The sequence below is a fragment of the Anas acuta genome, chromosome 3, assembly GCF_963932015.1.
Source record: "Anas acuta chromosome 3, bAnaAcu1.1, whole genome shotgun sequence".
NCBI lineage: Eukaryota > Metazoa > Chordata > Aves > Anseriformes > Anatidae > Anas > Anas acuta.
Genome location: NC_088981.1, coordinates 12,226,790 through 12,250,385, shown reverse-complemented (window position 1 = coordinate 12,250,385; position 23,596 = coordinate 12,226,790). Strand labels below are relative to the sequence as shown.

Genomic DNA, 23,596 nt, shown 5'->3' with positions numbered 1-23,596 from the left:
ATATCATAACAAAACAGAAGAAAGTATCTTTCTCCTGCACATCAAAAATTTAGAATCATTTGAAGAAAATTTTAGATATTATTAAATCAAACAAGGGTTTGAAGGTAAACAAAGTTATTTATGGAATCCCATGAATTCATATAATATGCTTAAATGCTGTGCTCCATTTTTGCAACTGATCACCTTTGGAGTACTGGAGTACAGTACTTGGAGTTCCATTGCTGCATAATCAACCTTTTAATTACAGATCTGGAAGCAGTCTCCAAGCAAATACAGAGAGATTTAAATTCTGTACCTTTACAGCCTTACTTTAAAATAATACCTTCTAAATGCTCATCTTTTAAATACTGAAAAATTATGCCTATATAACAGTAGTGCACTTTTTAATCTCTACTTTTAATCTCCACTTTCTAATCTGATTAAACAAATCGAAAGGCTGATTCTTCCTACTGTGTTTAATACTAGCTCTCCCACTAACTACTTATTTCACAGCAGGAACAGTCTTTGAGAGCACATGCACATTATTACTCCAGATTGATCTACACAGTGACTTTGGACCAGGCGACTGTGCTCTATACGGCATTTCCCAGTGGACACTGCTTGTAGTACTCAAAATATCAAACAGAAAAATTTGTTCAAAATACTAAGGCTTTATTAACAACATAAAACAATGAAACTGCCTAGCATATCCAGCAAGGTGCTTGCACTGAAAGTCAAACTTTCAGATTTAATTTACCAGTCATTGGCTCTGTCCCATATTAGAGGCCATAACATTTTATTTTCCTAGGTTTGGGGGTTTTATTATCAAACGTTTTCCATAAAAAGAAAGAAAAGATTACGAGAAATATTAACAACAGGAGAAAGTTATTTTGGGTGGCCCTTTCTTGCCAAGGACAGGGTACCACTTACCTGTTTTGGATGTTGTTACCATGTCTTCAATTGGTTTTAAACCCATTTAACACCTTGTAGAATGGGACTGTATTTTTTAATGTGTTCTGACAGGCTCTTTTTTATGGCAGACATCTACAAGCAGGTAACAAGCCATGAGGCTGTTATGGACCCTTGGCTCCAGCTATAAACACAATTCACATTCAGACCATTTTCTGCCAGTAGAGCCAGCTGAGACTATTAATCAAATGAGAAAGAAAACAAGCATTTGTAGCGCTCGACACAGATACTGTTCATCTGCTATCAATGATATCAGAGCACTGCTCAGTGTTTGAGGACCAGTTGTACAATATTTACAATGAACTTTTCTTTAAAAACGAACAACAGCATGAAGTACAAAAGTTAAGTAACTGATGATTGGTCTGGGAGAGCATTAAAGGAAAATATCTGAACAAACAGCAGTGCCTTTTCAACCCACCCTCTGACATGCTGTGAAAACTTGGGTGCCTGCATAGGTGTTTGCTGAAAAACAATAGATGACATCAACCAAATTATGTATTCAGTAAATAACTCAGTTGGCATTTGGGGGGCTTTGTGTAGGCTTTTGCAGCACAGAAAGCAGATGGTGATTACACTTACTTCTGTAAAACTGTACTGAGCATTACATTAACTGGTAATTATAATTTTCATTTTGATTTCACCTCTGTTTTCATATAGACTATTTTTTGGCTTTCAGAAATGTATCTTGAGAAGTTCATAGAGCAACATATCTAGGCTATCGCCATGTTACTTTTGGTCTGTTCACACTACTAGCATGGCAAGATGAGAAAAATATGAAATATTTTATGTATTCTCTCCCTGAGCATTTACTGTTACTTGTGTACTTCACAGACTGATCTCTGACTCAGATCCAACTACTAGAACAAGACACAGAAAGCTAGCCTATGCCATCCGTCTTTGCATTTTTCAGTCTTTGCATTTTTCAGTCTTTTTTTTTCTTCATTTGTGAAGAAATTTATCACACCTGTTCTTATTTAGGAATAAGAATAAGAACTTATTAAGTAAATACAGCAAAGTATACAATAAAAATACAATAGATCGCAAAGCAGATTGCCAGTATTTTTTATTTACCAACTACCAGTTTCCTAGCAAAGCATACCTTCCTTCAAATGCCAAATTTAATTCCAGCTTTCTCCAAGTTGTCTATAAGACTACACAATATGCTGTATGATCTTTGAATACTAAATCTTCTGTAACGCAGAGTTTTCAGTTTAAGAAGTCCTGCACCACACAGCACTTGTGCAGGCTGCTCTGTCCTGGAGCAGGTTTGCTGAGTTCAGCAAACTGTTTCCAAGCAAAACAATTCAAGATCAAGAACTAGAGATGGGGAAATCCCAGGGGTAGGAAATATGATTGGAACATTTACTATTCGGTTAAATAAATAAAAAAATAATGATAACAATTCATCACAGTTGGAAAAACATTTCACATTTAATATTATTATTCATCCAACCACAATCACAAGAAGACCTGAGACAACAAAATAATCATTACACTACTCAAACTGTTAATGGATTATTGTAGTTGGCCTCAGGTATACAAATACATAGGTGAAGAGCAAACTCATCGTAAAAGCTGGCAGCTATCCATTCGCCTATGACTTCAAACAAATTGCTGACACGCACGATTGCATCATAGCACACCTGGATGGGAAAATCCAGGCCTCCTGTCATATTGCAGCTCCATTGCAAAAGTCAGACGTAAAAGACTTTTAAATTGTCATACTGTTACGGCAAAGTGACACAGAATGACAGAATATATCAAGTGGCTCTATGGCTCTTTAAAACATGAAAACAGTCTGAACTGTTTGATCACTTCCAGACGAACAGTGTACAAGGTACAGTAATTTAATGAGCCCACAACCAAAAGCTTCTAAAGGGAAAAGCAAAAGAAAACAACAGTTGATGAACATAAATACATTTCAAGGAAAAAAATATAAAAAAGCCAAGAGTACTAATTCTCAGACTCTGCATGTAAACTGTACATTTCCCTCCTTTTGTCTGTTTGCCAGTTAATGTATCCTTTCTCCATCTCATCTGATGCATGATCAAATACAAATAGATGCATGTTGGATGCAATTTCAATTTCTAAGAATATCGATTAAGCAGAATATTGGCTTTTCTCTGCAGGTGGTTACAGGTTTTATTTCAAACTGCAAGTGATAATGGGTTTTCTTATTGTTTTGTTTATTATTCCTATATAAAGAACAAAACAGAATTTTCCCTACAGTCTTCAGGCAAGATCCCATTCTACAAACCTAACTAAAGCAAGACACATTAAACTGCTATAAAACTTAAAGGGAGGCCATGCTTCAGACATGACTCTCTCTTTCAAACGCAGTTAGTGCTTGTTGCGTTGGTACCTTGCATTTAGTTTCTCTCATTAAAATACATGGGAGGTATTATGCACCAATAGATGAGCAACTTTTCTGAGCCTCCCAAGTTTTTTTTTTTATACTTATATATATATATATATATTTTTTAAACGAAGAATTAAATCACAAAAATCCACAGTAGATTATCTACTGTCAGTAGTTATTTGATAATTTTATCCATTCTATAGGAATCTGGTAAAGATTTTCATCGTATAAGAAAAAAAACAAAACACGTAACTACCACATTGTATCTTCCTCAGCAACATCCCTGATCTGAAGTGAAATTTACCTTTCATAAATAATCATTAATGTGGTCAAACTATGTATAAAATATAGCAAAGGTTTTTTGTTGTTGTTTTTTGTTTGTTTGGCTGTTGTTTTATTTTTTAACATGTGGTAAAATTATGTGTAAAATAAAGTTTTCCCACATGCAGCAATTAGAATCACAGAATCATAGAATCATAGAATATCCTGAGTTGGAAGGGACCCTTAAGGATCATCAAGTCCAACTCTTAACACCGCACAGGTCTACCCAAAAGAACTCACTGTCAAGGAAGTAATTGGTAATTCTCATCATAGTCATTATAGAAGGTGTCAACAAATGACTAGAACACAATTTTCTTCTTTACCTATGGCATTAAGGGCCACAGGAACTTAACAAGATGCCCATTTCTGCAGTATGCATTTGATTTTATGTGGAAACGGCCTGAAATGAATTAAGAGAACAGATCTAAATACATTTGAATGAGGCGTGTTCCTAGTGCAGACTGCATATTAAAAAAAAAAAAAAAAAAGCTTCGATTCTAGCTATATGCTGTTTGTAATGCATGCTTGATATTTGTATCATCATTTCTTAACATACTTTTTTTTAGTAAGATCCAAACTTGAAGAGATTTCTTACATTTGATTCTTACATAACAGAGTGTCCAACCAACATGGTGTCAACATGTTAATTTTTTCCAAGACCAGCTCAACAACTATGCAGCAAGGTGAAATTGCCTTCTTCCTATTTAAAATAAGGAATTTTGGCAATTCCGCTTTGAAAGTGCAAAAGCATTCCAGCACCGAGCTGCACTCTGCCGAAAGCTAAAGTGTGACAGATGCCTTCACAGTAATTGCCAATCAGCCTCTACGTAGCAGCTGAAAACACAATACATCACTTTGATCTCCTCAGCTCTCAAAGTATTCACAATCAAGGAATCTGCATGACGAATATGAAATATGCAACATTTCCAAAAACTGTCTCCATGGAACTTAAATATGATAATGTATATTTTGTTCATACTTCTTAAAGCATTTCAAATCCTTTATTATGCATATGAAAGGATATGTTTTAGCTTGCAAAAAAAAAAAAAGTAAACATGAAAGATGCTTTATATTTTTGAAACATGTAAGTTTTCATTGGGTAACATAGGTGAAATAATCATTGAGAAAAGCCTGAATTGCTTTGAGGGGAAGGCATTATTACAGAACATGCTTAATTAAGTCCCACTGCTAATTTTGTAAAATGAATACCTTGTTGAATTAGACTACAGGGAAATAAAGCATGCACACCAGCTCCACGTGCTTAAAACAAAAAGAAATGTTGAGAAGGAGTCGACTTACATTTTGCAGGTAGTTCGTATCCACACGTAATTTTTGCTTGTCCAGTCTCACAGCCACTCAGGTTGCGGCATTCAGCAACTAAACAGGGCCCAGCAGCTCTGTGTATGCAGCCGTCCACTACAAAAGCAAACCCAGAAACTTCTGTTTATTAAAAGCTAGTCTTAATGTTGTATTCAAACAAATGTATGGCCACAAACATTTACTGCTCATTTTTAAACGCAGAGACCTACAGATCTATAAGCAGACATTCAAGTATATACAAACATTTTTCTGCCAGAATTAGTCAATGTTTACCAGAAAAATAGTATTTAGTAAACAGCTGCTAACTGGAAAGAAAACATTTCAAAAAGGTAAAGCAGAATTAAATTTTCCATAACATTAAGTGGTCTTATTCAAAGCTCAAAGAAATTCTTACTACCAATTATGAAAATAAAATTGATTCCTAGCTAAATACCAAACTGCCTTGTACTACAGAGCTGTGATTCTTCTAGAATTATGCAGGCTATTTAATGTCAGTGTCCTGTTAATGCTTATGGATTTGAAATTTACAAAAATACCTTGTTTTGACCTTCCTCCTTTTCTTTTTCTCTTTTGTTTTGCATTATTCACTCAATACTTTGGAGTTAATTAAATAATAATTACTAAAGGTTGCAATTGCAGCTAAGTATGCAAGAAAATTAGGAGAGTGCATAGATCTTTTTACCCTCAGGAGCCAGGAAAAGAATAGTAGCAGCAGCAAAGTTAAAAAAAAAAAAAAAAAAAAAAGGCTGCTGGCACAGCATTTTTGCTCACTCAACATGCAATCAAAGAAATCATTTACTGTAATTATAGCAAAAAAAAGTTTAAGAAAAGGGAAACAAACAAACAAAAAAGGAAATAGTGTGTGCACCAACACAGCAACTACAAGAAGGCCCTAAGTCAGCAGCAATGATGAAGTTCCAGTACAGACAATAATCACCGTATAAATTACGCTATCAAATCAAAAAGATAAAATAAGCTGAAGCAGAAACGCTAAACAAATACTCGTGCAGACACGAAACACAGATTCTGTATTTGCGTTGTTCAATATTTTACTTTGTCTTTAACCAGTTCAACTCTACAACAGTTCCCAGCAGCATGTCTGAAATGATTAAAGCAAAAGAAGTTTGAAAAGCTAATTGGAGTTGGGATTTCAAGAGATGCACATAATCTATTCACAGCCTAACTTGTGTACCTCTCTACAGGCTATTACAGAAAGGCTTGGACCGTCCAAGGCTTGGCCACTTGGCTACTCACTGTGAGCCAGGAGGCAGGGAGCTCAGGAAGATCCCTCACCCCCGAGTCATTTCCGAAGCTGGAATGGAAACGACAACTTTCTGCATGAGGGGCACAGCTGGGTTTGCAAGGTGTTGCACATTTCTCTGAACCCATCTGTCCCTGAGTTGAGGGGCAGATAACACCTTTATCTGAATTAAGCCTTCAACTGAGTGTTAAAATCGTGGCTATCTGTTGGGAGGTGTTCTCTGGCAGGGTTAATACTCAGATGACACAGTGAAATCAGATAAGCACTTGCTTATAATTCTCCATACTCATCCTGTACGCTGCACCACTGATTTTCAAATCATCATTTTGAAATGCTCTGTATTAGACAGAAAGATAATTACAGAATCACGTGTTGTTCCACCTTCAATGTATTTTCTGAAACCTTCTCATTGAGAAGGATGTGCTTGTGGAGCTGTAAGCATGTTGTGCACCAACTACGCCAAGATGCCAAGTCTTACTCCTTACCTTAACTGAACTTTTGCTTTTAACGTGCCCAAAATCTCTGCTCAACAGACTCCAGGATGTTAATGCAAGAATAATATTTTGTGACCTCAAGGGGAAAAAAGAATGCTGGAAATCTATCCTGTGCTTTTAATATCCTATTTAATTATTTTAGCTTAATTACTAAGTGCTTTTCCAAACCAAGCAGGATAAGTAAAACAGAATGCGTTGAAACCTCAAGTATATTTTTATAAGCACCACTACCACCACCATCTCTACCAACATTACTGTTTCCTGAGACATTAAAAAAAAAAAAAAAAGAGCACTAATGCTTAGCACTAGCACTTTATGTGCAACCCTCAACAGAGGAAGAAGTCTTTCACCTCGGGAGCACTGGATGGACAAGGACTCAAATCCATGCAGTTATCCCTTGGCAGCGGATTAAGCATTTCCAGCCCTGAGCAATTTCTTGTCCCTAACCGCTAGGCACCCTGCCTTTAGCTGTGTCTGTACAATTGCTTGTTCAGCTACCCTCTCAACCAAATCATATGGATAAATCAACCTCTTTTTCACAAAATTGCATTCATTTTCACCCAGATCCAGCTCAGAGCACAGACAAATAACAAAACCTGCAAAAACAAACCATCGCTTCTGATGGGGAAGTGGAAGCACAGATTTGCCCCTTCTAAATGCACAGCGCATTAACGTACCCAATGCATTAACAAACCACGTGCCAGATCGGCTGCGATGGCCAACAGAAAGGCAGTCGCAGCTCCGCAGCCATAAACCATCTCACGATGGAAGAAGCAAGCTCTCAGTGCACACCCAACCAAGGCACCGATGGCCTGTCACGGCTTCCTGGAGCTGGCTCCCCACAGGTCCTCTCTGAGCCTTAGTAATCGGAGCAGCCTCCAGAAGGATGAAAAGGTAATTGAAAAAAATTGAATTCTTAACTGAGGCAAATCAATTCTATCATAACCAATTTTGACATATGACAAGGAAAATGGAAGACATCTGCCAAAAACAAACAAGTAGAAGTGCATGCTTCTCTTATAAAGATGGCTTAACAGAAAATGATTGAATACTCTGGACAGGCATAGATGGAAACTGAGACATTAGCATTTGATATACTTCAGTGACCGCACAGAAGAATGATTTTTGAAAAAAAATAAATCACTGTTGTCTAAATAACTTTTCTTCTACCATAGTTATGAAATACTTGAGCAAGATGACCTCTGATCAATGTGTACATTTTCCATTTTATACAACGAGAACTCAGTAAATCATACTAGAAACATCCTATATTTCCAATAATATAGATGTGACGCAACTTTGATAATTCTTCTAGCACAAACCCAAGTAGTGAAACATCTTGCTAAATATGAGCGCTGCATAACATAAAGAAAAAAAATGGCAAAGATAGAGTAAATTATCAAATCTAAATGTGATACTTCAGCCTCTGCTAAAACATGCCTTCGCTGTATTAATTCAAAAAATCATGGAGAGGCCTGCACAAAACATTCATGTGAGCTATTTTGTTTCCTGAGAGAGGGCACTGACTAGCAATATAAGTGTACAATGAAGTAAGCATTGTTAAGAGGATAACTTTATGGAAATTACAGATAATGCAACAACCTCAGGAGGGAAAAATGATGTCCAAAGATATATTGTTATTGTGTGGTAAGGAGGAAGAGATTTACATGATAATAATGGCATGCTGACAAATTACTTTTGTAGGAAAGTGAAGAATCTTTGATATATTGATTTCAAATACTTCATCTGTATCATCAGTTTGATATATAGGTGCTCATCTGCATTTTTTAAAACAGATTTAGAAAATGTAAAGCCACAACCCACTGTTCCTTTCCTGGAATTCCTTTGTGCAGCTGCCTGTAAAAACCCAGGCACTTTACTTACGCTCAGATCTGACTCGCATCATGTGACAGTGATAAGGAATTAGGCATTATCACTGTTTTCTACGACCAGTCAAAAACGTCATTTTGCTCAGAAGACATCACTCTGCTTCATAATTTGCCTATTTTCTACAGGCTGTCTTCCTGCCCAGGTTTATGGAAACCACGTATATGCATAGTTGGGGTCATTTATATACCCAAGTGAGCTGTCATCTCACAACTACAGAAAAGATGTGGGAAAACCCCACAGACAAAACTATCTAGCTGACTAGAAATCACGCCTCTGGTCTGCGTGCTGAATAACTGAGATTTCTAGGTACTGGCAAGAGTTGAAGGCAAGTCTTACAGGCAAGGCTGCTAACTGTCCTTCTGGCACTGTGCTTCTTGATATGATTTGCATGCTTATAACCAAGTGATTTCTAAGGATTTTTGACCGCACTCTGACTAGATGAGTTGTGACTGGGGCAGGAGGCGCTGCCAGAGAGGCAGCAGTGATCTGCGGGATGGTTCCTCTTCTTTTCTGCACCCCAACAGTCACCCTGAGATAGGATAGATGTTTGGGAGGAAACACACAACACTTCTACTTTCAGATGCCTACAAAGACTTAAGCTGGTTGAGTTGTGCTTTTAAATGTGATCCAGTTACTCACTGCACTGCCATGCGTGGAGAGCCAGCAGAAATGGGGTTTCTGTATTTACTGCTTCATGCTGCCTCGGCTGGAGAAGCACATGGAAGGGGGTCCTTAGTCTTGAAGGTGTATGTATAGGAATTACATTTTGAGGGCTGAAGAACGGCTCAAGGAGCTTGAGATTTAGCGCTGTACTTGAAGTAGTTCATGCTTGCGTAAAGCTATTAACAGTACTACCCCAACATTTTTTCATTAAAAATAATATTAGCAATCACTTTGCACGCATCCATAAGCTTTAGGAGTCACCAGGGACAGCACTCTGTTCTCCCAACAATTCAGCAGAAGCTGCTAATGAAGAAAAACTTTCCAAAGCTACTGCAGTCAATGGTGTTGGTTGCACAAAAAAGTCGCCAGAAAATAATTGCTTAAAATACATGGACAAAATTAAGTTTCAAAATAAAATTCCTAGGAAAAATGAGAGTGTACTAAGAACAATGAGTTTAGGAAAATGTGGACATCTTTGAAAACAACTCTTGACACTACTGGACACTACAGGATGCTAAGAAGTTAAATCTCTTCTTATCTAATTTCTTGTAAATTAACTGCATTTGTTCTCCAGAATTAAAGGGTTAAAGTTAGATAGTAAAAATAGCTAATTTACTAATGCACAATGTAGAATAAATCTAATTCTTAGAGAAAATCTCTTAAAATTGCAAATGAAGCAAAAGCACAGGAAGCAGAGACTTAAGGGTATCATGGGATGCTGCTTTTTAAAAAAATAACCTCAGCAAAACCAGCCTTGCGGTGCAGATGGTAATAAAAAAGGGTAAGGTAATCAAACACCACAGCAAAATAATACAACCCCCCCCTCAGCCCCTGGGAATAATAAGCCCCAAACTTCTTTTGTGACCTTGCATCTGAGGCTGGGTGAATTCAAGTTATGGTGTAAACAACATATGCAGACTTATCATGTTATATTTCAAGAAACTATATACTCTTTTTCCATAGTAATTCCTGTTCTTGGTGCTTTTCCAGATCTTTTTGTTTCTGGTTTTCACCAGGAAATTCAGGAGATTTACTTATTTAAGCAAGTTAACGGTGCATGATTTATCTATGAAGCCTTACTGTTCTTCCACATGGTAAATGCCAGGAGTGAATCAAACCAGAAAAATGTTATTATAACAGATACATCGCTCAGGTCACACAAGAGGAATCTGCTTTGCCCCAGCTGCAGCACACCTGTGTTATACACATCCTCAGTACTTGTGGTCCTTTCAGAAAGCTCACTGCAGGAATGCACGCTAAAATGAGGACAACAAAAAGCCCCGCAAAACTGGTAAAGCACCTCTAGGAAGCTCACTGGAATCAAGTACTGGGAAAGGCACAACTGCACCTCCAAGACTGGTGTCATGGGGAAATAAATCCTGCACAGCACGAGACAACAGCTGCTGGTCTAATGAACAAAGGTGGGGATCTTAAAAAGATTACTACACAGATGCCAGTCGGCCGCCGCTGCTAGAAACGGCAGTTTATATTACAGAGATGGCCTCTGCCATGGGGAAGTTTAATGAACTGAAGATTTTTAATCAATGCACTGGTTTATAGGCCTCCAACATAATTAATTTTAAATACTTTGCATTTATACAGTACTTTCCAGCCAGCAACTGAAGGAGTTGAAAAGCACGATCTGACTTAGCCTTAAAATTCTCCATTTTAAAAACAAAAACGCAGATGAACTGTGTATTTTGAGATGGCTGCTTCACTGAATTAGATTCCTGTCTCACCACAGACAATCAAAATTTGCAGTTTTTCTTAAATACTAGCTTTCATAGATTCTTACTGCCTATGCCTGAGTTGAACCAAGACAGAACCCAGAGTTCAAAACCCCAAAGTTTACGCTACTGGTTGGGTGTCAGTTCCCATTCTCTGTACAGAACCTGTCTTCAGCTAAGAATCTGCATTTCCAATTGCACAAAGGGCCTTGCTGTGGCCAGAAATAAAACTCTGGGTCCAGCCAACACCAACCACTAAACCATGCTGCAGAGGGAATTTCATGAAATAATAGTAAGTAATAAAAACATTATTCCAGTACAAACAGCAAGGAACAAGCCTACGTAAAGCAACGGTGTATCTTAGCTTTATTGTAAAGTCATCCCTGGGAAACTTATATTTTAGAATATTGTTTAGATGAGATCCTTCAAATTTACCATTAAAAACAGCAGGTTTTGCCTGCTAAGGTGAAAAGTTTTTAAAACCAACTCAACACTTTATGATAAGACTGTCCTTAATCTGGATATGGTTCACACTGAAGGATAGCCAAAGCAGCTGCACAACCCAACACAATCAATGTCCATGTCAAAATAAAACTCATTTACTCATGGGTCTGTTAAATGTTAAATATGTGCTACAATTATTGCATAAAATCAATCATTCTTACTTTGAAAAACATGAAAGAATAACAATGGTAAACTCACATTTTCTGGCAGATATCTTTTCTTTGTTTTAGTCAAATATCTTGGGGGTAACAGAAGCTCAAATTAAAACTATACGAAAAGCTGAGTAAAAGTTGTGTCACATTAGCGATGACAATTGGTAAGTCCCTTCTGTAACCAACCAAGCAACAAATATTGCATGCTTTTTATCTCATACTTGGGACGTCATCTTTCTTAGCTCCACTTCAATTCTGTAGACAGAGTTATAATGTCAATAGGATTCACACTTTTGTCAGCCCACTCAAGCAGCATAAGGGCTCTGAGAAACATGGGTCTGATAAACCTGTCTGAATGTCACACTTTTGGCAGTAAAAAAAGAACTAGGAAAGGCTCCAATAGTGTTTTTCCAGTTTTTCCCAGTCCAAAATCCTGACATTAAGGCATGTGTGAAGGAACCATCCACTTCCCTTTAATTGTGTTAATGTTGAGACACCTGACACACCACAGTCTTCTGCAGATGGGACTGAGACAGCTAAGCCTGAAATACCTCGCTGTGGCAAGCGGACAAATTGCATGTTGTTGTTTATTCATAAGTGAAGTAAGAAGCTAAGTCAGGTGAAATTTCTGGCTATTCTGTGCTACGACACCAAATTCAGTTCATGTTCAGCTGAACTTGCTTCCAAAATTGACATTTCTTATCTTAAAAAGCTGCAAAGTTTGTTTTGTTTCATTTTTTTTTTTTTTCAAATGTAGTATCATCCTGAAGAAATGAGACTGGTGACTCCAAAATCCTTTCCTCAGGCTCCTGGGCAGTCACAGTACCTCACTTTCAGCTGGATACCGCATAGGCAAACAGTCTGCGCTTCATTTTGATGCTAGGATGCCTACTTATTTTATTTTGTCCTGGATTTCCATTCATGCTACTGTGCTATTATTACAAGACCATCATTATTAAAAATTAAAAATATGGACATGCTTAAGAATAGGACTGTGTGGGGAAAAAAATAAAAAAGAGATGTGTCCACCTGAAGAGGCAGGAAATTGTGTGAGTAAATTAGTCATTGCTCTGCCTATTTCAGAGGTACAAATATAATTGTTAGTTAAGCTTCCACCTAACATCGAGGCTTCTGCTCTACCTTGAACTTAGATGCAAATATTTAGGGAGATGACATCAGAACTCCTTTGCTTTGCTTACCACTTCCCACACAGAAAGTCAATGCTACCTGCACTAAGATGCCAGCCTCCTCCAGCCCCTTGGTGGTGTCCTTTTTAAACAAGCACCTCTGTGCTTCCTCCCTCAAGCACAGGAGAAACTCACAGCAAATAATCACGTTATTGCTTTTAAAAACTCACCGAAACTCTCTTTTGCCACGATGCCTATTAAGCTATTAGGCTGCTACCCGGATATCAATCTCTGTCTAGAGCATAGAACTATGCAGTCAGTTTTTCCTCCTGCACTGTTCTGAAACATTAAGCTAAACTCTAAGGAACAGTAAAGAAACGAGTAGATAAAAAAATTAAAACAAAACAAAACACTCCTGAAAGAGCAATGAAAAAAAAAAGTTACTAATGTTTTGATGCTGCATGTAAAAGAAGTCAAGATGTAGGAACAGACGTACTGGTGAGACCCAGTGTCCACCAGCAACCCATCTCACATGATGGCCAATGGCAAATGCTTTAAAATAGAGGTTAAGAAGAGAGTAAGAAATTACCAGTGCTTCCATAAAATACTCTTCCAACTCTTCCATGTTGGCAGCTCAAAAGCTAGCAGGATGTCTTATCTATATCACCCCAAAATGCCATTTTCTTTTTTAGCATTTTGTGAGCATCTCAGATTTGTACACGCATTTGGAATTTTATCTTCCAATTTTATGTAGTCCTCTGTGTAATGTGGACAGAACCATTAGCAAAGAAATAAATACTGCAGATTGTTCTGAGAAAAAAAATGACCTAGCTTAGAAAAAGAGAATGAAATCAGTAAAAAGAAAAAAAAAACGCAATTTTTTTCAGGAAGGTTTCTGTTTGTTTGGTTTTTCCCCCCATTTATAAGACACATAGCCAAGCATCATTTTCCCTCTGCTGTTTGTTAACTTTTTTTTTTTTTTAAACAATACATCTTTCCCTCTTCTGCAGTTTTCAGCATTTTAGGGCTCTGTATGGAGAGAGAGGACACTACAGCAGCATGCTCCATTACTTCTAAATGCTTCAAAAATACTAAGTGCATGGGAGATGAGTTACATTAAACCAGGGTAGGTATTTGCATACTCAGAGTATAGTTATTAAGCAGTAATCGCACAGTGATTATACAAATTTATTCACTATGATCAGCTAACAGTTGTCAGGCACGGGTCAAGGATTCAGAGAGAACAGGCTACCAAGTAATAATTGTATGAGGATGGAGTGAAAGGGAGCCTTGTAACTGTTGTGCATCCTCACAGTCCAACAAGCTGCTGGCGTGTCATTCCTAAGTATTTTAGAGGTATACTGAAAACAAAGTAATGCCTGAAGTTACCCACTGCTGGAACCCAAGGGGGGTGGATCCAATAGCTCCCCTTCCCTTAAAAATCTTGCAAGAGAAAGGTGAGCAGATGTGCAAAGAAAAAGCTTTTATGACTTCAAATATTATGTTCTAAAAACTTTGCAGTGAGCTTGTTTGTTTTCAAGAGTTTTCTCTTCCCTTCTCCTCTAACCCATACTGGTTCAGCTTGACTATTTAGCATCAGCAAATCTCCATGCAGGTTTAGGTGATGCACAGACCACAAGAGACAAGACGAAGAAACTACTATAGGAAAGATAAGTTGCAGAAGTGACTACATCCAGTTCGGAAGGCTGTGGTTCTGTATATGTTCTGCATGTCCCCATTCCCACAGAAAAAAATCTCTTGGCTTCACAGGCTTCCCTTCATCAGTGAGGCATTTAGTTGTCCCAGCAGGCAGAGTCACTAAGAACAGGATGGGTTTTGCACAGGTTACACAGTCTTCACGGAGATCTTTGAAAATGGAGAAAGTCCCTGAGATAGACTGAATTCAGTGAGAAAACCCAGGTACACAGCAAGCATTGCAACAGCATTAATAGTGACAAATACTGACAGCTACATTACTCTGGTTAACATCAGTCTAAGCCAAAGTCTATAGTTTCCTTTTTCGTAAGAACTTTATTAATTAAAACTTAAGATGCATCTGTTGCATAGATTACTATGAATTTATATCCATTAGATCAGATTTTTATTTTTATACGTAAATATATATTTTTGAAGTAAAGGAGTTGGCTTGAAGGTGAGCCACCACGACATACAAAGGACTTCAAAAACACAGGGATTGTGGGAACTCAGAGTTAGGGCAGCAGCTGGAGAATACAAAGGAGTAGGACTAAGTATCAACAAGCAGATATCCTCTTGTTTACAGTAAGGCTTATCAGCTATAGGAATACTCTGAATTATTTACTGAGTACTAGCTGTTTTTCTTATTTCCTGGACCATTTTCACGTGTGCTAATTTACTTTTATCGTGAACCACTGAAGGGAGAAATCTTGGTTGAGATGCTTCTCAGTCTGCAATCACGGAGTCCTCTCAATTTGGAGTGCTGGCTGAAGCCAGATTAATTAACAGTATTAATTATACAAAAATCGCCTTGCAATAGGTAAATCCCATTGAACACACTACAATGTATTCAACTGGAATAAATACAAGGGAAGAAAAAGGTAAACACTAGATTAACCAGAAAATGATGTCTGAACAAAGTTCTTTCAGACCGTGTTTTAACACAAGCATTACAAATAGGAATAAAAAATTTCAAATACTTCATCCTTTTGTTGAGAAGCTATGACAAATCATACGTGCAAAAGATCTAAGACAAATGCTTGCCAAAGGGTAACTTGGAAGATCTAGGACACAAACAGCATTCAGCAATGTTGAATTATCAAATATTTTCCAGCAACATGCAAAAAACGTCACAAATATGAAGTACAATTTCCCCAACAAAGAGTATCATATCCTGACAGAGACTCATGCAACAAATAAAATGCAGGAGGAGAACTATTTGCTTTCACTAATTTGTCAGATTTCATTGCAGAATCTGACAAACGTATGAAAATGTTAGAGGCATCAGCACAACTTCACCACATAATTGTTGGTATGTGGAGTAAAGGGCATAAGCCCCCATCCTCCAACCCTGCCTTCCTTTTCCACTCCTGGACAGACTGACTCTGACAGGCAAGTTCTGTTTCCAAGGTAAATGGAAAAGCATTATACGAAGCCAGGATTTTCAAATATATTCATATAATACATATAATGATCAACTGCAATTTCAGTGACTGCATAGCCATGGTTAAAAAGAAGTTGAGTAATAACCAGATTTTTTTTTCTTTTTAATTTATCTAAGGTCAGAAGAAACAGTAAGATAATGAAAATAGTGTTGGATAAAGAAATGCCTCCCACATTGCCCACTGTACTTGTTTTTTTGCAGTGCAATCACTTTGAACAAAAAAACAATTAAAAAAAAAGGAGAAGGACACAAAGCCTAATAATAGTAGGTGACCTTTAGAGTTAATCGAAGGCTCACTATCCAGAAGTTGCACAGGGAACCTCTCTGTGCTGTTCCTGTCCAGCCCTGCACAGGTCCATACCCAGCAGCCTGTTTAATCAAGTCCCACACAAGCTTTTTTAACCTACAAGAAAGGTAAGCCTGTAATTAATGAACTTATTACTTATCTGAGTTGGCTGCAGCCCTCCTTATGTTCCATCAGTTGTGGGAAGCGAAATTAAAGTACTAAGCACAGCTTAAAATTACAGTCTAATAGTTCTCAAGTAAGAAACAAGACATCCCACTCAGATGGCTCTATCTACCAGTTCAGTAATTCTGGCAATTCCCTCCCAAATAACTTTATGTTTGTCCTAAAACACTATTAAAAGAGAGATAAGGAACAGAAGAACTAAAGAGCTGGTTAATCTGTGCAGCATCATTATGTATTATTTAGTTTAATATCTTCTTGTAGTAAATACAAAATCATTATGTGCCATTTTCTTCAAGAGAACATTGTAGTAAATTTGGTGTTGCAACAGAACCATTAAAGTATAATAGTGTACACAGAAATATTCTACTGATTAGCAAGCAAAAATATGTAATTATAGCCACAGTGTGGGACTCAGTTGGCTGGTGTTTTATTGCATACTGCTTTGTAAGACTACTTTGCTGCCAAAACTAATGAGGAAAATACTGAGTTGTTACTTCCAGTTGTACTAGAGGTTTTTGTCTTGATTTTATTGACATTTATAAAGCGATCATCACATGTAACAAACAAGCCACAGTGCCAGCACTGTGAGCTGCAGTCTACAGTAATTAACGAGTAAACACCATCAATTCCATAGCAATGTTCCATGGATAAGTAAAGTATTAACTGGATTTTAAGAGGTAATTCTGAACAACAATTTACCCACAGCGTCTCAAGTTCTCCGCAGTTTGAGCGGTATTAACAAAGTAGTACTGGGGCACTGAGACACCACTTTAAAAGGGAAAAGCAGCTCAACATTAGCCCATTAAAGCTGCAATAAACATACTCAAATGCATCTCTGTCCAACATATAAAGTTTTGACAAAACCACATATGATGATAAGTAGAAAGACTGAGCAACATACATCTTGTGATACGTGGTATTATACTTAGGTCTCCAGATTTTCCTTTCCAGCTTTCTTTTAAAGGGGGAAAAGGTACATTTCTAGCATTTTACAGAAAAGATGGAAAGTCCTAGTTTATAAAGCTTGCACGGAAATAAAGATAGCAAAGAGTTCATCGGTTTCTGAAAAGTTACATCAAATTTTAAGCCAGACTCATTAACATTATTGGTTTTCTTAGCCATATGTGGTTCATATCTAAATGCAGCCTGACACCGCTAGAAACAAGTGATCATTCTAATCTGCCAAAGAATAAAGCGAGAGGGCATGTAATGTGGGCTGTAGATACTGAAGCTCCAAAGACTGCATCAGTGATAGACCCTGGGCATAGATTCCACTTCAAAGCCAGCTTCCTTTCTGGAAATGTACACAGGACACAATCTTTACCCCTATTAAAAAATAATCTGAACAGTTAAGTCAATGGTGTCAAATGCAAAATAAATTTCAACTTACTGTGTAATATTACTCCACCCACTGCCAGAAAGCATGCTTTTAAAAATTCCTTTGTCTACTTACTTACGTATTATTCAAAGGCAAGCTTGCAAATAGAATGTCATGCGCAGGATTGTGAGAAGAAACTAAGGTGAATTTGGTAAGGAAGTTTGAAGAAGCACTGCAAACTGCTACCTACACAAAAGGCATATTAAGCCCCATGTTCATTTTTCTATCAAAATTTAGTACTTACACTACATCTTCATTATCAAATACAGAGAATCAACAAGAGCACATCTGTGGAATAAAACAACTGGAGCTGAGAACCTGTAGTATAAACACTGCCCATGTTTTATGGTTTTTATTGGTGGCAAGGAGGTTTTTGTGTTGTTTAGTCTGGGGGACTCAGGGCTTCTTTGAGGGAACTAGTTCTTGTCCGGCCTATGGGCTGAATGCCAGTTTTCCAGTAGAATGATTGAGAGCCACATCTCCCAGTTTAGCTTTACCCAAACAAAACCTAGCTCATGTGCTCCGTGATGCTTGATTACACTAAATAACAGAGCAGTGAAGCCAGCAAGGGGATCTCCTTCAAAGGATACTCTAGGCTCCAACTCAAACACCAAAGTAAATGCAGCCTTTATTTTTACTTGGGATTTATTGGAATTTTTCAGGAATTTTAGCAATGCCTGAGTACCTGCAAATAATGGACAAAAGCCCCAATTTTCACACTCACATAAAACAAATTTCTGCTTTATAAGAGGGCAAAAGTTTTCTTACCGAGTCCAAACAACATGTGTGAATCAAAGTTCAGAAGATCAAAGTAGCAATTCACATCAAACCCGAACTCTGCACCAGCCACACACAGAAGCCAGCACGATAGGGTATTCATCCCTTAAGGTTTTAGTTGTAAACAGGCACTAACAAACAACTGAGCAATGGCAGAACAAAAACATTCAACAGTCACCCTAGGGTACAAGCATAAACAAGCCTTGTCTTAGAATGACTAATACGTTCTGCTTGCAGTGGTGATGTTAAGGATGAAGCGTCTGCAAGCAACAAGACTGAGGGAATGATGGAGAAGCACTTTGAAAGCATCGAGATGACTTACACAAAATGATCTAATGCCATAGTTGTACAGTTACGTCTGATGGGAAGATGGTGAGAAAAGTAATCCCCCCTCCCTTCACAAGATCATACATAAAATGTTATACGCTAAGTACTTCTGAAATACACAGATCAAACTGAATAAGCAAAACATGTGACTGGTGAAACACTTCATAAGACAGACTCCAGAAGAGTTAAGAGTTAGTTTATAAACCTACACCATAAATATTTCATGCGTTGCAGTATTATCAAAAATCATACTAAAGAGAAGCTCATCATGGTCCTATGGAAAAATAATACCTTTCACAACAGTAAACGGACGTCTTAGATTTACTAGTTTTAATAGGATTCTTGTATTTTATTTTCAACATATATCCTTGTATAGAATCAGAGAATAACTTCAGCTGGATGAGACTCTGGAGGTCGGCCCCCTGCTCAACTTTTCTTTATAGAACAAAAGCGTGGCTGACATAGATCTGCCTTCTGAAGTGACAAAAATCTAGAGAAAAAAAATAAGAAGTTATTCTGCCATCTAAAATCTTTTTATTGTTATTATATATATATATATATATATATATATATACATACACATATATATATATTATTTTTTTTTTTACTAATTATGTTTATGCTCCAGGGTGAAACAACACCCAACACCTACGTGTTATTGAAAATAAATGCTTTCCAATTACTAAGATGGAAGAATGAAAGCTAAACAATAATTGGCACAAAAGGCTCACTCAAAAACAGTCCCAAGATGACACCTATTCAGTTTGGCCAAGCACCTATTTGTGGTGATAGCAAGAACCACAAAAAAGAGGTGTAGCTTAAATATTAAGGAGGATGAAAGGCCTAAGCTGACAGCAAATACAAACAGATCCAAATACTCCAGTCAGACCTCCATTTGTGGAGGCCAGACTACGAGTTGTTATCTGCAGAAAGAAGTATGCATAATATGGGCAGGCACTGTAGTGAGAGGGATGAATGCAAAGATTCATAATGAAGGGTAATTTAAAGTCTCAAATCTCTCAATACGCAACATAGCATGATTCAAAAAAGAAAGGGCTGACTCTTAGCACAGATTTCAGCAGAGAAGCAGGGCTCAGATTCCTTTTCCTCAAGTCTATTTTATTTTTCTTAATTCTTCTTTTCTTTTTCAGTCAGAATATGTTTTTTTATAGCTACCTCTTCTAATTAGAAGGAGAACTTCCTGATCTATTGACCTATTGCACAATATGATTTTAATTAGTTCACACTGGCATGCAATGCCTGGAGTTTAAGTATTGTTTTGCCTGAACAAATCTATTTGCCCACTGAAAGCATTCACATAAACAACCAAACAAAAATGTTTTTAAAAATATTACTGTGTAAAATCCAGTGGGATATAGTTGCTTGCTGAACAGACTGCAGTAAAAAGGTGAGACTGACTTTCACAACAATCTGAAAGGCAGTTTTCTCCATTGAAATACATTGCCCACTTGATTTTTTGTTTAAAATTAATAGGGAATTTTATTTGTCAAGTACCAATATGTTCTTCTGTCTCCATTAATGCCTTATGTGCATGTCAGCACAGATACAGATATTACAGGAATATTTGTTTTGAATAGATAATTCATTGAGCAATATTTTATAGACCAGACATAATTTGAATGCAAGAGTTTTCATCACATCAAAACAACTCCTCAAGGCTTTGCACAGCTTTTTTATTAGAGAATTTTATGTACTTTGCAAAGGAGATGAACACCAAGTATGGAAGTTAGGAAGGGAAACTGAGGGTAAAGCAATATGTGGCAATTTCAGTACCTTCCAGACTCTCCCCATGTCTCCACAAAGTCCCACAACTGTGGTCTCCCTTCACTTGCTCTAAACTCAGTTCATCCATGACCCCCAACCTGGTTCTTTTTTGTTTGCTGGCAAGGTAAATAAATGCCCATGTGCTATACTGAATCTGCAGTACTGACCAGGCACGTGATGCCAACAAACTTTATAGTGGCTGAGTCTCCCTGGATTTCCTTACCTGAAGAGATGCATTAGCTTCTCTCTGGACATTGATTTTCAGAAACATGCAGAAAAAAATAAAAATAAACTAGTTGTTTTGAAATCTGCAACCCTCTGTCAAACACATCTGCAAATAGCCAGTGGATCAAACAACATGTTGGGAATTAATTAACAGTAGGAAACAGACAGCAGGCAGACAGCCCAAGGAAACCAGAACATGAGTGTTTCAAAATTTGCAGCCTGGTCATATAGGATAGGGCATAAGCAATGAGCAAATGGATAATATCATGTATTTCCTTTCCAGTTTGACAAGAAATCCCTGACAAAACTGTCTTTGGCTTCATGGAGCCCTGGTTTCACTATAACAATCTGCCCATCTGTGAATGAGTAAGTGAAGCGTGTCTACCTGTGGTCACGACATTTATGAAATGCTGCAGAGATCACTAATGTGATTGACAAGATGACTCAGTGAACACTGGGGTTTGAACTTCCACCCACCGCATTTATTGGTGGAATATTGACTGAGAAGTCATTCAGCCTTTTTTTTTTCCCCATGTTCAGCAGATTTGCTATCAAACAGAAGATGAGTTAGTGTTGCAAGCCTGACTACTTGAAAGTAACAAAACAGCTCCATGAGAAGGCATTTGAAATTTGTTTAGATGCTATAGGGTTGGTCATTAAGAAACTAATAACATCCTCTTGATATTTAAATAGGTACCCCAGGAACACACAGAATAAAAAATGAAAAGAAAAGAAGTTTGGATAGCCATCTTCAATCTTTGCCTTCTATTATTCATAAACCTGTGGGTTTTAAAGGAGAATGTAATTATTTGGGGTTCTCAGAGAAACCTGGCCTAATTAAGTTTTAATTCCCAGAAATCAAGAGGTAAACTTCTTCCCTGCAAACGTGGTGCCACATTTCAGCAGCATTTCTCACAAAAGACAATGTTCTTTGGTAGCTCTGTAATGGATTTTGGTCCAAATCTGGCCCCTTGTTCGTACTGCAACAGGCCTTTGTGATCCTGGAGAACAAGCAACCTGCTTGTCTACTAGAAAGGCTTCACCTTCATCACAGCAATCTCTGGAATCCTCTGAAGAATTAAAAATCACTGCAGAATAGCTCTAAAAATGCCCCTTTCTTCCTCTAAAAATCTGTTTCTACTTACTGGACTCAGGATATGCTTAAACTTAAAGTGATGTATAAGTATCTTAACATTAAAATTGTATTACCTAGAGATCAGTGCCTTTTTAAAAAAAAACAAAAACAAAGAAAACAGTCAAATGGGTCAGAGAGACAGCAAGTAAGTGGAAGAGTAGAGATTCATATCTAAAGCTTTTCTTAGAGTGTAAATGCTAGGGTGAGCCAGAAGACCCCAAGAGGCAGCATCACTGTACTCGTTTCCACCAGTACATTCCTAAATTAGTTTCAAGATCATAATAAGCATTCCCCATGATGCAGCAGACAGGAAGGGGAGCAACTCCTTGCAATGCACAAAGCTCCTCCAGTCAGAAGACCACCCGTGTTGCCATCAGCCTAGCATAAATGGCACTTCCTAAACACATTCTGATCTTGAGCTTTGTGAGAGGAAGAGTTAAAATTGAAGCATCACTGAAAGGCACTCAAAAATAAGGCCTGCACAGGGCAGTCATCACGACAGTCAGCCAGGTATTCATGGCTCTACTCCCACTTCTGCTACAGTAGGTGTGATTGTTGTACTTACTGTTTCCCCAGCTCTTGCGCTCCATTTAGTTACACCAGGCTGGATACCGCTTCACTACACATCAAAACAAAACCTGCTCCAAAGTGAAGCAGCAACAGATTTACAAAGAACAAAACGAGGCATATTTTTTCAAGAGCCCTCAAATTGGATGCAATAGCACACAGTACAGTACAGAGGGTAAATGTGGTTATCTGAAAGGTCTGTTCAAAAATGAGGCTTTTGCCAGCATTCTCTCCTGAATACTCAGACGCATGAGTGAACCCACAGAAGCATCATGCTAACTGCAGCACGTACTTTGCCTTGGCACAGGTACGGGAAAACAACAATTAAGCTTTTGTCAAGCATATCCCTTTTCCAAAAACAAACAAATTGTTCCTAAATACCTGTGTTGCCTATGTGCCTCTCTCGCACATATAGTTATATAGCCTCCTTTCTTAAAAGCGTACAAACAGCCAAATTGCTTTGTTAAACAAACAACTGTGTTTTCTCCCTCTCTTACTTCCGATTATTCAACATTAGAAAATAAAATGACAGTTATTAAGCAAATGATAAATGTTATCTGTTCATACAAAGACTGCTTTAGTGAATCAAAACGATTAACAGTTCCCAAGAGGATAAATGTAATTCTTTTATAATACTGAAGAGGAAAGCTATGCGCACACACACACACAAAAAAAAAAGTATAGATGTTATTAAACTCAGGAACATATGCACAGTTCCCCCAGAAGAGGCAATGAACATAGCTGACCTAACACAGTGCAGGTTAAAAATCATTGTAAAAATAATTTAATATGTATAAGATTAGAAAACATGACATTTGATTTCTTTTCCTTATGTCTCAGATTCTGTTATGCTTCCAGTTGACTTTACCAAGTTGAAGAAATACTACAAATTTTATGTATAAACTTACCCTTGCACAATTTTTTTTCCCTACACAATATATTAAATGCCCTTTGTCAACAGCATTAAAGAATGGGAAATTAACTGAAAGTTACTTCTTTTCAAATACCCTCAACTCAACTCAGAAGAT

The 23,596-nt window shown here is 37.5% G+C and overlaps 1 protein-coding gene across 3 annotated transcripts in view; it reads right to left on the bottom strand.

Annotated features, from left to right (window-relative positions):
* The window catches only part of MACROD2 (mono-ADP ribosylhydrolase 2), an 854,218-nt gene that overhangs the window by 589,938 nt on the left and 240,684 nt on the right, over positions 1–23,596 (bottom strand). For all 3 annotated transcript variants that reach the window (XM_068675719.1, XM_068675720.1, XM_068675721.1), the window contains exon 5: positions 4,928–5,044. In XM_068675719.1, the coding sequence (XP_068531820.1) occupies positions 4,928–5,044 (117 nt within the window). The remainder of the gene's footprint in view (positions 1–4,927; positions 5,045–23,596) is intronic.